This window comes from Phaenicophaeus curvirostris, chromosome 8, assembly GCF_032191515.1.
Source record: "Phaenicophaeus curvirostris isolate KB17595 chromosome 8, BPBGC_Pcur_1.0, whole genome shotgun sequence".
Classification (NCBI taxonomy): domain Eukaryota; kingdom Metazoa; phylum Chordata; class Aves; order Cuculiformes; family Cuculidae; genus Phaenicophaeus; species Phaenicophaeus curvirostris.
In genome coordinates, this window is record NC_091399.1 from 39,472,395 (window position 1) to 39,486,990 (window position 14,596).

Below are 14,596 nucleotides of genomic sequence, written 5' to 3' on the forward strand. Positions count from 1 at the left end.
TTACATAGCTATGCAAAATTAATTCATACAAGAATAACTAGGCCAGGTTGGATGGGGCTTTGGCCAGCCTGATCTAGTGGGACGTGTCCCTGCCCATGGCAGGGGGGTGGGAACTGGATGATCTTTAAGATCCCTTCCAATCCAAACTATACTATGATTCTATAGTTAGAATGTTTCTGAAATGACAGAAATGAACATACTTTGGTGGATTGTTCATGTGTTCACACATGTCTAAAGCTCTTTTTTTCTGTTACTACATTTTTATCTCCATGTAATTATTTTTAAACTTTTGGCTGCCAAAATTGTTTGTCCTTTAACGGACTATAGCATTCACTTTTCTCTTTCTTTTTGCAGTGCTTGCACTTACGGAAAGAACATAGAACTTGTAAAATTTCTTCTTGACCAGAACGTTGTAAGCATTAATCACCAGGGAAGAGATGGACATACAGGTAACACTGTCATCCTTATCAGCACCAAAAAATTTCGAAGCCATATACACTATCAGGATTTCCAGGGTACTTCCCATGACAATTAGATGTTTAGCATCCAATTGCTTTTTGCACAACTCTTAACTTTTTTGATATAGATTTGGAGGCAGGCATAGAAGTGACAAGAGTTTAATGAGGATGTGTCAGGCACCTTAGCTTGTGTATGAGTAAGCAAACCTCATGTAAACTGATCATCCCATAGTTAGGTTTCTAAGCAATTTTGAGAACTGGGCCCAAGTATTACTCTTCTAGAGACTGGGCATATGGGATACAGTGTCTGAAGGGCTGCACACCTCGATGTCTCTACTACAGATAATGAAAAAGAGTCTTCTTTGTTTCTACTTGCTTTTCCTTGTGTACAAAGTTGTTAAATATGATTTGCAGGTGGTACAGTGAATTCTGACATGTGTAGCAGGCAGTAGATTGATTCTTGCAACCTTAATATTTTATTTTCACCTATTGCCTCAGGTATTTTTTTCAATAATATATTCTGTTATTGAGGAAATCAATTTGTGGTCTATAGTTGTTGCTGCAAGTCCAATCACAATGTTCTGAGCGTTCTGCTTACAATGCTTTCCTGATGTTCTAGGATTGCACTGTGCTTGCTACCATGGTCATATTCGACTTGTACAGTTTTTACTGGATAATGGAGCTGATATGAATCTCGTAGCTTGTGATCCCAGCAGGTCCAGTGGCGAAAAGGATGAGCAGACCTGTTTGATGTGGGCTTATGAGAAAGGTATTTCAATGTTGTAATTTCCATTACCAAATCCATAATAACAGTACTGGAAGGAGAGAACAGTACAAAAAAAACCTCAGTCCCTCTACACTGGAGCTCTCACCACCTGCTTTCCAGTTCATGGCGCACAGGGTTATAGAGGAGAGCCTTTCTCTTTATCTTCTCAATACTCTGTTAAACATCAATTTAATTTGACACAAACTCAAGGACAGGAGTATTTATGTGCTGCTAAAATAGAAAACATACAGCCTGTCCAGAGAACTCTGTGCCTTTCTCTGGTATGTGCGTGAGGAGTTCTAATTTTAGTACTGAGGGAAGCATTATGAGGAGCAATGAATCAGAGTTAGTAATCTTAAATTCTTGCAAATATGCATCAAAGCAAGGCATTTGTCCTGGTTCCTATGATACTGTCCTACATGTACAGCAATGCGTCTATTTTCTGTCCTATTTTGACTCCATGACTTCTAGGACACTCTTGCCTCTTCCAGAGGCATTAAAGTACCAATTATTATGAGAGTGACTGAAATGGAGTAAAAGTATCAATTTCAAAGGCCTTTCAAAGACCTGATATTTTCAAAACACTTTTTGAAATTACTGAGTGAAAATTCATCTTTGAAAGGTTTAGAAAAGAGCTTTGAATGTTGCCAAGCAGAACCTCGTGCATCAAACATCTGAGCGTGTGAGCATGTTGTGCATATGCCTCTCTTTTCTGCTTCCTTGCAAAGGAGCACAAAGAGTGTAGCGACTCTCTGCATTAGGATAGTGTACAGATTTTGTTCAGTTTAGGACACCAGAACTGAAATACTTCAGTTCCTCGTTAGGCCTATTGAAGACTATAGTCAAATTCAGCTTCAGGAGTTCTGTAGCAGGGTTTTTTTCTGTTGCCATATGTCACACTTTAGTATTAGGTGGGCTTGTGAAAATAACATGCTTGATTTTATTAACAGGTATTGCCCTATATTTCTGTAGGTAAGAATCCAAGTACGTTTAAGATTAGCACAGCTATATCTTTGTTTACATGTTTTATAGGCAGATTGCACATTTTTTAAAAATACACTTATTTTGTATAAATTAATTTAAAATAAAAAAGGCTATTGTGTTTACCTGAAATCCTTTTATTTCCCCTTTCTTTTTTAGGTCATGATGCCATTGTTACCCTTCTGAAGCATTATAAGAGACCTCAAGATGAATCACCCTGTAATGAATACTCACAGCCTGGAGGAGGTATGGTCTGAGAAATCACTTTATTCTCTAACTCAAGGGTCTGACCCAAAGGTGGCTGAAGTCTCTGGGAATGTTCCATGGATGTCAGGGAGCTTTGGATCAATTCTGCCTGGCAGAAAGAAAATTAGTGTCATGAGAATCTTCATTTTCCAGGTACACTCTATTTATGTCAAAAGTCTTCCTTGATCTTAAAATAGGGTTTTCACTTTGTATTACTCACTAGAAATAAAAGCTAAAAGCTCTGAGATGGAGATCAATCCTTGGTAATCATTACGGATACCTTTTTATATCGTTAACAACTTGTTTAGTCATTCTCTTTGTGTTATGCAGCTCTGATGTTTCTTTGATTGCTGACATTCAGTGTATTTCTATACTCACTCCCTTCCCTAATTTTTGATATCTTCAGATATCTAATTCCCCCTTGGGAAGAATTAATTACCCTTTTTGCTACAAAAAATACTCTTTTGTATTCTCTGATTGTTAAAAGAACTCAGCTCCCACTTAAGCAGAGAAACGAGAGATGAAATTTTGTCATGCGGAGAAAGCTGAGGTATTTTGGAAAATCTAGCCAGTAAATGAAACTGTGTGATGTGCTTGCAGCTCACCTGCCAGAATATGTGGCTCTGACCTGAGTTCCTTTGCAGGGTCCAGCTGATGTAAAATTCTGCATTGGCTGCCTTTAATGCCAGAGAAACCCAGTGTCCTTCCACAGAGTTTTGTGGGAATACACATAACACCCACCACTACCAAGAACACAGCAATGTAACATCACGATCATAGTGTTTGTGTGCTTATGTACATTTTTCAACCCTTTATTTTTCATTCTTTAAGCAGTCTTTGCCTCATTAATTTGTTAGTACAGATGCTTATACTGTCTTTGAATTCCATAAGATTAATTTTGTTCTTTTATTTCAGATGGTTCCTATGTGTCAGTTCCATCCCCTCTAGGAAAGATTAAAAGCATGACTAAAGGTATTCTCAATGGCAAGGGAAAACTTGAACTTTCATGCTTCTTTTATGTGTTTGCCAGACTCAATATACCACACAAGATTCTTTATTCCTGGAATTTTCATTGTGCAGGAATTTAATGATGTGCAGAAGCAGCAGCTATACTTCCCTAGGATAATTTTAGGATACCAGCTGTGTTGTTCAGCATCATAATAGGTCCTGTATTTTTCTGATTTACATTTCTTTTAAAAATATATTTACTTTAATTTCCTAGAGAAAAGGATATGATTGTGAATTAGTACTAACGGAATACACACATATCCATGAATGCAAACACATATCGTATTGAAATCCACTGTAAAATGTCTGGATTATCTTTACAAGAAAAATCCTGTCTGAAAATAATTTATTTTAAACGGAAACACATATAGATAAAACATTCAGATGAATATTTGTACTTCAAAATGCTTCAATTTTTGACGTGCTTTCAATTTGCCCCTTCAAATATATAGTCTGGATATAATCAAAACCTTACATCCTTTATAGAAAAACACTGAAATATTCTATTCTATATTTTGAAATATTCTAAAGATCAACAAGGTAGAGAAGTTTGCCAACTAAATTAAGTTGCAAATTTTAGATTCCACCTGTCACTAAAGAGTCAGTCAGATCTGTAACAACATCCTCAGCATCAGCAGTGAGCACTGGCTATACAGAAAAAAGGAACTAATTCTCCATATAAAGAATTTTATGCAACCATGACATGATACAGGCAGGGTATGATTATGGGACAGTGCTCATCATTGATAAGATTTTAAAGCCAAGAAAGCCCAAGGCAACAGTGTCATTTCAAGTATTTTTCTTTCACTGGGGTTTACTGCTGTTACTGAAAGGAGAGGGGATAGGATTATCAGTCAACCAATTTAGAGAGGAAAATCAGCTTTTATTGTGCAACAGTTTTGTGAAGTTAAATGCTTTATCCTGTCCTTCCCCATGACCCTGCATTTTACAAATAGACTAAGTGTTTTCTTTTGCAGAAAAGGCAGATGTTCTCCTCCTCCGCGCTGGTTTGCCATCACATTTCCATCTTCAGCTCTCTGAAATAGAGTTCCATGAGATTATTGGCTCAGGTACCAGAAATAAATGTGTCCATTTTAAATATCTAATGTTCATTATGAATATCTTTGCCCTTATTTATTTTAAACCATTTTAGGGTCTTTTGGAAAAGTATATAAGGGACGATGCAGAAATAAAATTGTCGCAATCAAACGGTAAGTTTATCAGACTTTTCTTTGGTTAACAACCTAGTTTGAAGAATTAAAAAAAACCTGTATTTTATTCTATTTTTTACCTTATTTTTTTCTTTCACATAAATTCTAAGCTATCGAGCCAATACCTACTGCTCCAAATCTGATGTGGACATGTTCTGCCGTGAAGTTTCCATTCTCTGCCGACTGAATCATCCCTGTGTCATCCAGTTTGTGGGAGCTTGCTTAGATGACCCAAGTCAGTTTGCTATTGTCACTCAGTATATTTCTGGAGGATCGCTCTTCTCACTGCTTCATGAACAGAAGAGGTAGTCCACTCATTCTCTGGTTGGGATTGTGGTACAGAATTCAGAAGATCAGTAAACTTATGCTGGTAGATATGTTATTCATTTCAGTATAAAACAACAGAAAAAGTAACACACTAGAAAATGTTAGCTTTGATTCAAATTGTTTGGTGTATAAGGGCAATTAATAAGTAATCACAAAATTGTTATTTAGTCATTATTTTACATTATATACATTTACATTACATAGATTACATAACATTATTTTGTATTTAAAACTATTTCAAAGGTTCTGTGTTTTACAGATAAAAATAATGTACAGATCATTCTTGTTTGTTTACCAACACTGTGTAATACTATTTTTTTTCAAAATATAGAAATCTTGATCTGCAGTCTAAGTTAATCATTGCTGTAGATGTTGCCAAAGGCATGGAATACCTCCACAATCTCACACAACCAATCATACATCGTGATTTGAACAGGTAAGTTTCTACCTCTACCCTAAAAATTCGGGGAATATTAACCCTCAAATCAACAGCCATGGTCTCCAGTTTCGTCTGTGTTTGCAGACCCTTGTAACTGTTGGGATCTCATTAACACTGGTGAAGCTTGGAGGAAGATCTACTTGCATTAGTTGGACTGGGGAACTGGGACATGATGCTTTCACATTCATTGGAGCCTTTAATCCATTTTAGTTGAATAACTTGACAGATGGTAGTCAGCTTCATGCTTATGATGATTTCATTGACAGACATCGAAAATATACAAAATATTTCTACCCTATTTGCGTATATTATTCCTGTCTGCTAGCCTTTTTACAACTGATGTGATGCAGTATATTTCCCCAGTATATTTTTTTAATCCAAAACATTGATTAATACATTTCACCTACTTTTACTACTCTAAGAATTAAGCGCTTGATTTAAACTAGTCCTTAGCCCCTGTAAGTCTGATGTGCAAAAGACTTCCAGACAGCAATCCCTCCTGTTCATTCTAGGTTCTTGTCTTGAAAAGGGAGGAACCTTGGCTGAGCTTGTCCTTGTTGCAGGCAGGGGAGCAGCCATCTAGTTTAGACTAAGTGCCTAATGCTGACAGCCAGTGAGGTACAGGACATAAATCCCAGCTCAGGTTTCAACTGTAAATGCCACAGGCAAAGAAGTAGGAAAAAGTCTACGTGAGCTGGTGATCCAGACTTCCCTCAGGAAATGAAACAGGATTGAAAAAACCTCAGTTTTTATACAAACCACTATGAGTCACATGCACTGAACTGCACTTGTCTAAAGACATTTCATTTTGTTTATATCTCAAGTGACCAGACGTATAGAGTTGTGGTGATAAAATAAATAACATTTTCCTGAGTCTTGCTGTAAGTTTTCATTTCCTAGTGACACTGATAACTGCAATGAAAGATTCCTTGTGAAAGATACTCATTCATTTGGGAAAAGGAGCTGGGTTTTTCCCTTTGCTAGGCAAAGAAGTAAACTGCTTGTGAGACTATGTCTCAAATTCGCTCTCAGTACCCAAGAATTTAGGGTTCAAAAGGGTACTTTCAAAAATGAGTACCTGCTCTTAAAGTTGTTTTTAAGGGAACTAATAACTCTACTGGTGGTTACAGAGGAAAAAATATCCTTTCAAATAAAGAAGAAATTCCAATCACTAGTGCAAAAGAAGCTGCATATTTCTTCATTTTAGTCTGAAAGATGCAGTCTACAAACCATATCACTTCAAACCAGTCTTCTCGGATTTAAGTACCCTGGGTTAGCAATATTGGCACAAATATTGCTTTATACTCAGACTGCCAGTTTCAGATCACTTTGCTTTATTCATCTACTCCAAAGTACAAGTGCATCCACCTGCTCGTATTAAAACTACTACAAACACATAAAAATGACTGCTAACTGCTGCCAATTACTCATCCAATTACTTCATTTCAATGTGCAAATATGGTAATTCTGGATAGATGTGATAAATGTATGATGTTTAGCAGAATATTGCTGACATGACATATGCATCCATGTATATTGACTATATGGAGGGTTAATCTAAGTATATTAAGATAAGCCACATTCTGCAATTTTACTGTAGCAGAGCTACCTAAAATACATTGCGTCAAAGAGTATTTTAAATGCACTTTGGATTGGCTAAATACTTTCAAGAAGTACATCACTTTTCAAAATTCTTTTAGCCTAAAAAAGGCTGAAGCCACATTTCAGAGACTATTGAAATGCTTCATTTGGACATTTTAAATTATGTTGAAATGCTTCATTTTGACATTTTAAATTATGTTTTCTGTTCTTCCTAGTTTTTTTTTGTTTTAATTCTAATTCAGATTCCAAGGTTTTAAAACATAATGCTACTTACCAAATAAATCTCAAAATAAAAGAAAAATTGAATGTTTTGTCTTCATATGAGCAAATAAGATTTTATTGACAAGAAATGATGTTGCCCACTTTTAATTCAATAATGTTAAGCTCTATAAAATAGTCAGACTCGATGCAAAATTATACAGTCCATTAAAACCACTTACTCAGACAGTTCCACTAAGTAGCAGGAGACATTAGGACAGTCAAACTCTTAAGCGCAGTTCAACTCTCTCTTGATACATTCCAAACTAATTACAATTCATTATCAAGCAATTTGACTGCAAAGCTCTGCAGTAACCAGTTCTAAGAAATTTGAGAAGAATTTGAGGTTCAGGGCAATCTTGGCAGGGAAAACACAAGGTGTGTATTCCTGACTGCATTTGTGGGGGATACCTGCTGCAGCACAAGCTGCCAGCTCAACACCGGTCGTGTGGGAATCCTCCCCTGGAGCAGCAGTAGAGCTCTCTGCAGCAAGGTCAAGCAGATGAGGATGGCTCAGCTCTAGCTTGGGCCTGCAGAGCCATGGCAGGCAGCCAGCACTCCAGAAACTCCCTACTCTCCACTCTGCTGCACCTCCCAGCCCTGCAGCAGCAGCCACTGGGATCCCCAGAGATCAGTGTGTGGGCACATCACCGTTCCCGACCAGGCGGTGCTTTGCTACGCAGATGTGGCACCTTTTTATCCCCTTACGAGCTCCAAGCGCTCTTTCCATGGTGTCTGGTCTCAAATTCCCTGGTGTGTGACTTGCACCTTACACTGTTGTTTTATAGTTTTTAGGGATACGTTGGGAATTAAGTCAGCTTTTGACAATGTCAGCCAAGGCTTCTCCAGGTTCTGTCTCCCTCAGTGCAGAGCATGCTAAGTCCTGACATCTTGTCATGAAGACTCTAATTTTTCTATAACTGAAATTATGAAATGCTGAACACTTAATTCATTGGTTTCTGTCCTTGCTGACTGGATTTCCCACACAGTGGAATACTTTCTTCTACTGTTCTGGAAGGATGGATACAAATACTTGTTTAACATTTTTAGGTTTTTTTAATTTTCCATTTGAGAATTCTCGGTTTATTTTCAGCACAGTGCTGTGCTTTCAGATGACACCTTTTTTTAGCTCTCATGACTTATTTTCCTTTTATTTGTTTGGTTTATCTTTTTTAGATTAAATATTCCCCATAACCAGTTTCTTGGTTTGTTTGGCCCATTTGTTTCCAGTAAAAGCATTTCTGATTTAGGCTGAACATTAGGAAAAAAATTTTCATGGAAAGGGTCATTGGTCACTGGAACAGGCTGCCCAGGGAGGTGGTTGAGTCACCTTCCCTGGAGGTGTTTAAGGGACGGGTGGACGAGGCGCTGAGGGGCATGGTTTAGTGGTTGATAGGAAAGGTTGGACTTGATGATCCAGTGGGTCTTTTCCAACCTGGTGATTCTATGATTCTATGATTCTATGATTGGATCGCCTCTAAGAGCTAAAATCTAGTGCAGGGCAGTGCAGTCATTGGGTTTGTTTGATGATACTTGAGGGGAAGCGCTGAGTCCTCAGTGTATGCAGAGGAAATCTGTTCTTGCTTTTCTAGGTGTGAAAATAGTCTCGGGGTGTGCATATTACAGTACTGAAATACCTCACTGTATGGGATTGTGAGATTTGAGATGAAAATTCCTCCTTTGGCTAGAGACAAAAGATGGTTCTTGGTTCTGTCAACTCTTCAAAGCAGAAGGTGCACTATTCAGACTGTGGATAGTTGACTCTCCTCTTACACAGCAGAGCTGTGCGCTGCTTTGGACAGGCCACTTTCTGCCTTTGACTGTCATCTCTTCTCTTCTACATGGCTTCCCTTGTAAGTGCTGAGCACTGACATGGATGCAGTTCTGCAGTTTTGGCCCAGATCAGGACTGCTAACAATTTCTATAGAGATGCTTTTACTCTTTTGGCAAAGGGATCTTAGCCCATCTTGTATGACAAAGTCTGGATTAAAAATAAATAGAAACTCACGATATTACAAAGTTTCAGTAGATTAAATTGTTTGGAACTAGGCAGAGCTGTTTTATATTAACCTTTCTTTCTCAAAAAAAAATAAAATAAAAAAAGCTATTGGTAACAGTGATATGGCTCCACCAGTCCTGGAGTCTTTAATAAATGTTACAGGAAAAAAAAAAAGGTGGTTTAGGCCAGACCTTATTAGTGAGTGTCGAGTTTTTTAAGATTTATTCACTATGATTAGCTGTGCATAAAGCAACATGGATCTCTATCTACACTAACGACAATCTGGAAGAATGTCTTCTTACTACCTTTTTTTTTCATGACTGTACTTGACTCTTTTCTCCATTGCATGTCCATGTCCATCACCTTTTCTCCTCCTTACAGTTAGGGTTCCCTTCTCCTCAGTCTACTGGCTCTGACTTTACATGTCCTCCACTTTCTCGCTGAGTCTCCTTCATATACCTGCATCCTTTCACAGGTTCCTTTCAGGTCACCAAACTGTGGAGCTCAGAGGAAGATGCTTTCTGTTAAGGCTGTAGTTCTTGCCTCAGTCATGACTCAAGCCAAAAATCCCATGTCTGAATGCTGCAGTGTGTAACTGTTTTAAGACAAGATCCAGACCTTTAGGTTCAGCTTTGTGCCTTTTCACCACCAACTGTTAAAAAATATCTAGTTCTGCACTGAAGGATTTAAATAATGTTTTCCACAAAAGAAAAGCCAAAATAGTATCTTAGTACCTCACTACAGAGCCAAAAAGCATATCATTGCTTCACACAGCTTTTACAGGATCGTATTTGTGAGGGTCAAAAGATAATTTACTGTAAGCACATCAGTGTCGTTGATGTGCAGTGCTGAAAGCAGCTTAACTTCTGAGAATTTTTAGTGAAAGCAGGAGCTGTGTTTTCAGCATGAATACCAGTCAGCCCACTGGCACAATTACTGGATTAAAATCTTTACAGCAGCTGAAGAGGAAGAGCAAGAGTGAAAGTCTGACCCTCTGGTGTTAAATTTTGCCAGTGGCTTCACAGGAGCCTTAAATTTTTTACCTTAAATTTTCACATAGCTTGTAACCCTCTTTGTGATTTCTGAAATCTATTGCAATGCACAAAATGCATTAAATAAATCTGCAATATGAATTGACAGAACAGAGAAGAAAATTAATCTTTCGTGTCTCTACCGTGGAAAAGGGGTTATCCTTCCATTTTGAGGATAATTGGGAGTTTTATTTTGCTTTCCAGTTCTGGAAAATGAAGTTCTAACAGCTATTAGCCATGGTGACATGTATCAGCTTATTACTACTTATACCATGGTGAGGGATTGTAGCCACAATGATTATAGCACTTTAATAAAAATGAGACCATTTTAGTATCAATTTAATTTAAGCCATAACAGCTGAACATGGCTGGAACGAGCCTTTGAGTGGCTAACCTTCATTTGATCGCTCTAAATATCTGTAAAAGTTTCTGAGAGGTGGCTTAGTGAGGAAGATGAAAGGCAGGATGGAAGCCTGGTGGTAATGGGGATGGTGTCTGCAACTTCTCTTTGTTATAAAGTCCCTTATGAAATTTTAAAATAGCAGTCGCCTTTCATTAGAGCCACAGCATGTTAAAGGTAGAGGGAGCTTTTCATGACCCTATTCTCTGGGTAAGGGACATTCACTGAATGTGCTTTGCCTGTCTCCTGCCCTGAGCAGGAGAAGCCCTTGCAACTGGCAGGCCTGCAGAACTCCTTGCCTTTGTAAAAGCCAGGATGATTACACACTTCTGATTCTTTTCTCTTTTTTTTCATTCCATGGTATCTTGAAGAGAATGATGCTTGGTCTCACAATTTCAAACTGTGTGGGGCCTTATAGAAGATAATTAATTTCTGATTCTGCTGAACTCATTATTAACCTTCTGTCAGTTCAGCTCAGATCAGATTTATCTTGCTGTATTTCTCCAAACAGAGGCTTAAGAGTTCCTTTCTCATCTGTAGTTTTCAAATTTCAAAGTGCCATTGAGGCAGTAATAGCATTTTTGAGTCATACCTTCCAAGCTTTATTTCTGAGGGTTGTATTTTTCAGTTTAGAAAAGAAAAATCATTAACTGTAGTGTTCACTGATGGTACCAGATTGACAATACCCTTCCGGAGACTTTCTCCTGCTTTCGGATATATCCATGAACTCAGCACCAAGATGGGCATTTTGGCACTGTTTTGTCAGAAATATTTAGGCATCCCATGCCAAGAAAGGGTCTGGTTATTGATTTTTTCAGCTTCTCCATAAAAACACTTAACCCAGGGCTTGGCTATGTGTATCATCAAGTTGGGTTTATTTAACTTCTATACAATCCTTAAGTAGATTGAAGTTGAAGCTAGGGGTCACTACATTTTATTCACATTAAGAAATGGTGACAATTTGAAAGGGTCAAATTTGAATCAAGACCACAGAAATGTCTGCAGGTATTTATGATTCACGTGTCTATATTCAACCCAGGATACAGCCTTCAAGAATCCCTCTAGTTTATCTTTCCATTTGATTTAAATTTTCATTTGACATCTGGTGGTGGTCTCAGAACAATATTGTATTCAAATCACTTAAATAGTTGAATGAAAAGTATATACAAGCGCTAAAATTATATCAAATATAAACTAATAGTATATACAAGAGCTAAAATTATATCAAATATAAACTAATAGTCTCATGGCTCTTTTAGTTTAGAATCATACATTGTATAAACCCTCTGCACCCTTATGATGAAATTTATCATCCCAAGGTTTGGGTTCAGGTGAAGGTAGAAATCTTTAAGACAGTGATTTGTAGGAGTCCTGATTCTAAGAGCTTAATTTTTTTCTGTCCTAAAAACTGGTCTCTGGTGAAATTTGTGTTCCTCACTTGATGGTTCTTCCTCATATCTACAGCTCTAATACAGGCAAGTAATGCTTTTTTGTTGAGACCATTAGCATTACATCCATTTTTTGCTTCCTCAAAAGCCATTGCCAGCTTTTTTATATACTTTTTTATATACTCTTCACTGTCCTGAATTTACCTGGATAAGCCAGCACTTTGATAAACAGCATGTAAGCATTATTGTGTCCACATTCATACACTTTCATGCTGTAATTTACTCAGCCCTTCAAAAGCCGAGTGCCATGACGGCATAGGGACTGCTGTTTGTAAACTTTGATCTTCAGAGTTACTGAAAGCTTTTGACCTAGCTAAAGCATTTTGTGGCTCTTTCCCCACATGCCCAGCTTGTTTGAAAATCTGTGTTTGTGATGCAAATTTCGAAAAGCCTTGCTCTTTATTTGTTCTATGCAACTGGTATTTTTCTGCTTCCTCTGGTGTGTCCTTTTCTGAAAAATAAATCAATTGCAATAGCTTCTTTAAATCAGTAAATCAATTTTCAATAGATTATATAGACAGTTTTCCTGCTAAATAACATTTCACCTACATAGTCATCATCTATATTCTGGTACTGCATCTTGGATATAGTACGTCTTCCACTAGCAAACATTTAAATAGGAAGTATTTTGTCTTTGTCCCTAAGCTTGGTTCTTTCCAAATTTTCTAAAGCTATAAAAGATTGTAAATGTGGCAGTAGCTCACTTTTCCAGTTATTTTTAAAGGTTTCCTCACTCATCAAGTTTCTGTACCAGGTACAGAACCTCCTCTTTTCTCTAGCAAGTATGACAGTAATTGAACAGTATCTTGCTGTTTCAGACAGATATCCAGCTAGACCTAGTTAAGTGCAGAAGTGAGGAGATGTTATTGACGCTCTTTTCAGCTTTTCTGGTTGCTAGCATCTATCGTAGATGTCTTGTGCCTGCAGCAATATGTATTTGCATTCTATGATAGTATCAGAGTGGCTTGAAAAATAATGAATTTATGTGTAAAAACACAGCCTTTTCTTTTTCTCCTAGAAAAAGTTATCCTTTCCACACTTCAGCCTATTTCTGAGCTGCCCAGAAAAGTATGGCTGATTCCTAATTTGTGGATCTGTTAGGATAAACACCTACTGCAGCTGCAGTATGCAGGATATGAGGGATCGCATCCTTGTGCAGAGCTGATCCTGCTCAGGGCAGCCTGTGCACTAAAATGTGCTAATGGATGGCTCTCACTGTCCTAACCCCCTCAGATTTAAAGATGTTCTGTTTTAACTCCTCTTAGGCATGCAGATCCTTCCCTGCTGATTAGTGTCACAGATGATACCTTCTAAATAATCCTAATTTGTGCTGCATCACTACCTCTGTATTACTGACTTCACAAAATCTTGACATACTTGAGTTGATCTTTCCAAATTGGGTTAAATGTAATGTTTTGTTTAGAACACAGACACTGAGTTCCTTTTTCACTTGGCTGCTGGCTGTGCTTCATCTTGATCAAATGTAGAAACAAGCAAAGAAAAACAATCAAAGCTTCAGTTTTGTTAATTCCTTGTATCTGCTCTTCACAAGTTTGCCTTCCATTTTCTATTTTATGTACTTACTACAAAGTCTCACCCAGGAAACTGTGATCCATAAAGCTTTTCTCAAAGCCTGAAAGAAAAGCTTACATCTTCAGACACCCCTCTAGCATAATAATGAATTTTGATCCATTGTTACAGTTCTGTCACAATCAATGGATTTTACTGAGCCCTTTTAGAGTACCCAGAAATAAATATTAACTCTGCAATACAGCCTGAACTGTAACCACGCTCCTTTCTTCCTTTCTTCCCTGCCTTGTGTTGCATTGAGATTAGAGAGTGCACCCCAGCTTCAGGATGTCTTGGCTGGGGTGTCTTTCATATTAGGAAGTTAAATAAAACCAAACACCAAAAAACCCAGCCATGAAGTACTCACATCTTCATGACAGCTGCAGGCACCTCTTCCCTTTGCTGTGTCTCCTTACAAAGATAAGGGGTATATAACCACCCATTGAAATGCTGCCTTCCAGATTTGATCACAGCCACATGTCCATCTGGAATAAAAATTAGTGAAGGAGTCAAAAAGGCAGAAGGGTATAAAGAGGAGCAATTCCATTCCCTACAGATGCATGAAAGAGAAGCAGCCTCTGTGTTTCTGGCTAGCGCAGGTTCTCCAGGTCAAACAGGAGAGCAGGCAGCAGGAAAAGAGGGAGGGTCAAGAGACAGGAGGAAAATATGACCCTGTTGTGGAAGGCAGGAAAATGAAGAGCCGCTTTGGAAACATGTCAGACATGTCTCCCTGTAGGTGTAGATAGGCATGACTTCGTCTCTGTGTTGCAGCTGCTGGAAATGAATAATGCCTGTGGTGCTGTGTTTGAGCTAAGTGGTTTACTGACAGGGCAGAACATGCTGAACACAGCAT

General features: G+C 38.0%; 1 protein-coding gene across 1 annotated transcript in view; it reads left to right on the forward strand.

The window, feature by feature from the left end:
- Positions 1-14,596, forward strand: part of LOC138723109 (serine/threonine-protein kinase TNNI3K) — a 79,255-nt gene that overhangs the window by 28,863 nt on the left and 35,796 nt on the right. Inside the window, exons 10-17 of the mRNA XM_069861996.1 lie at positions 355-449; positions 1,078-1,227; positions 2,365-2,451; positions 3,367-3,423; positions 4,437-4,529; positions 4,613-4,670; positions 4,781-4,975; positions 5,329-5,433. Coding sequence (XP_069718097.1) covers positions 355-449; positions 1,078-1,227; positions 2,365-2,451; positions 3,367-3,423; positions 4,437-4,529; positions 4,613-4,670; positions 4,781-4,975; positions 5,329-5,433 — 840 coding nt within the window. The remainder of the gene's footprint in view (positions 1-354; positions 450-1,077; positions 1,228-2,364; positions 2,452-3,366; positions 3,424-4,436; positions 4,530-4,612; positions 4,671-4,780; positions 4,976-5,328; positions 5,434-14,596) is intronic.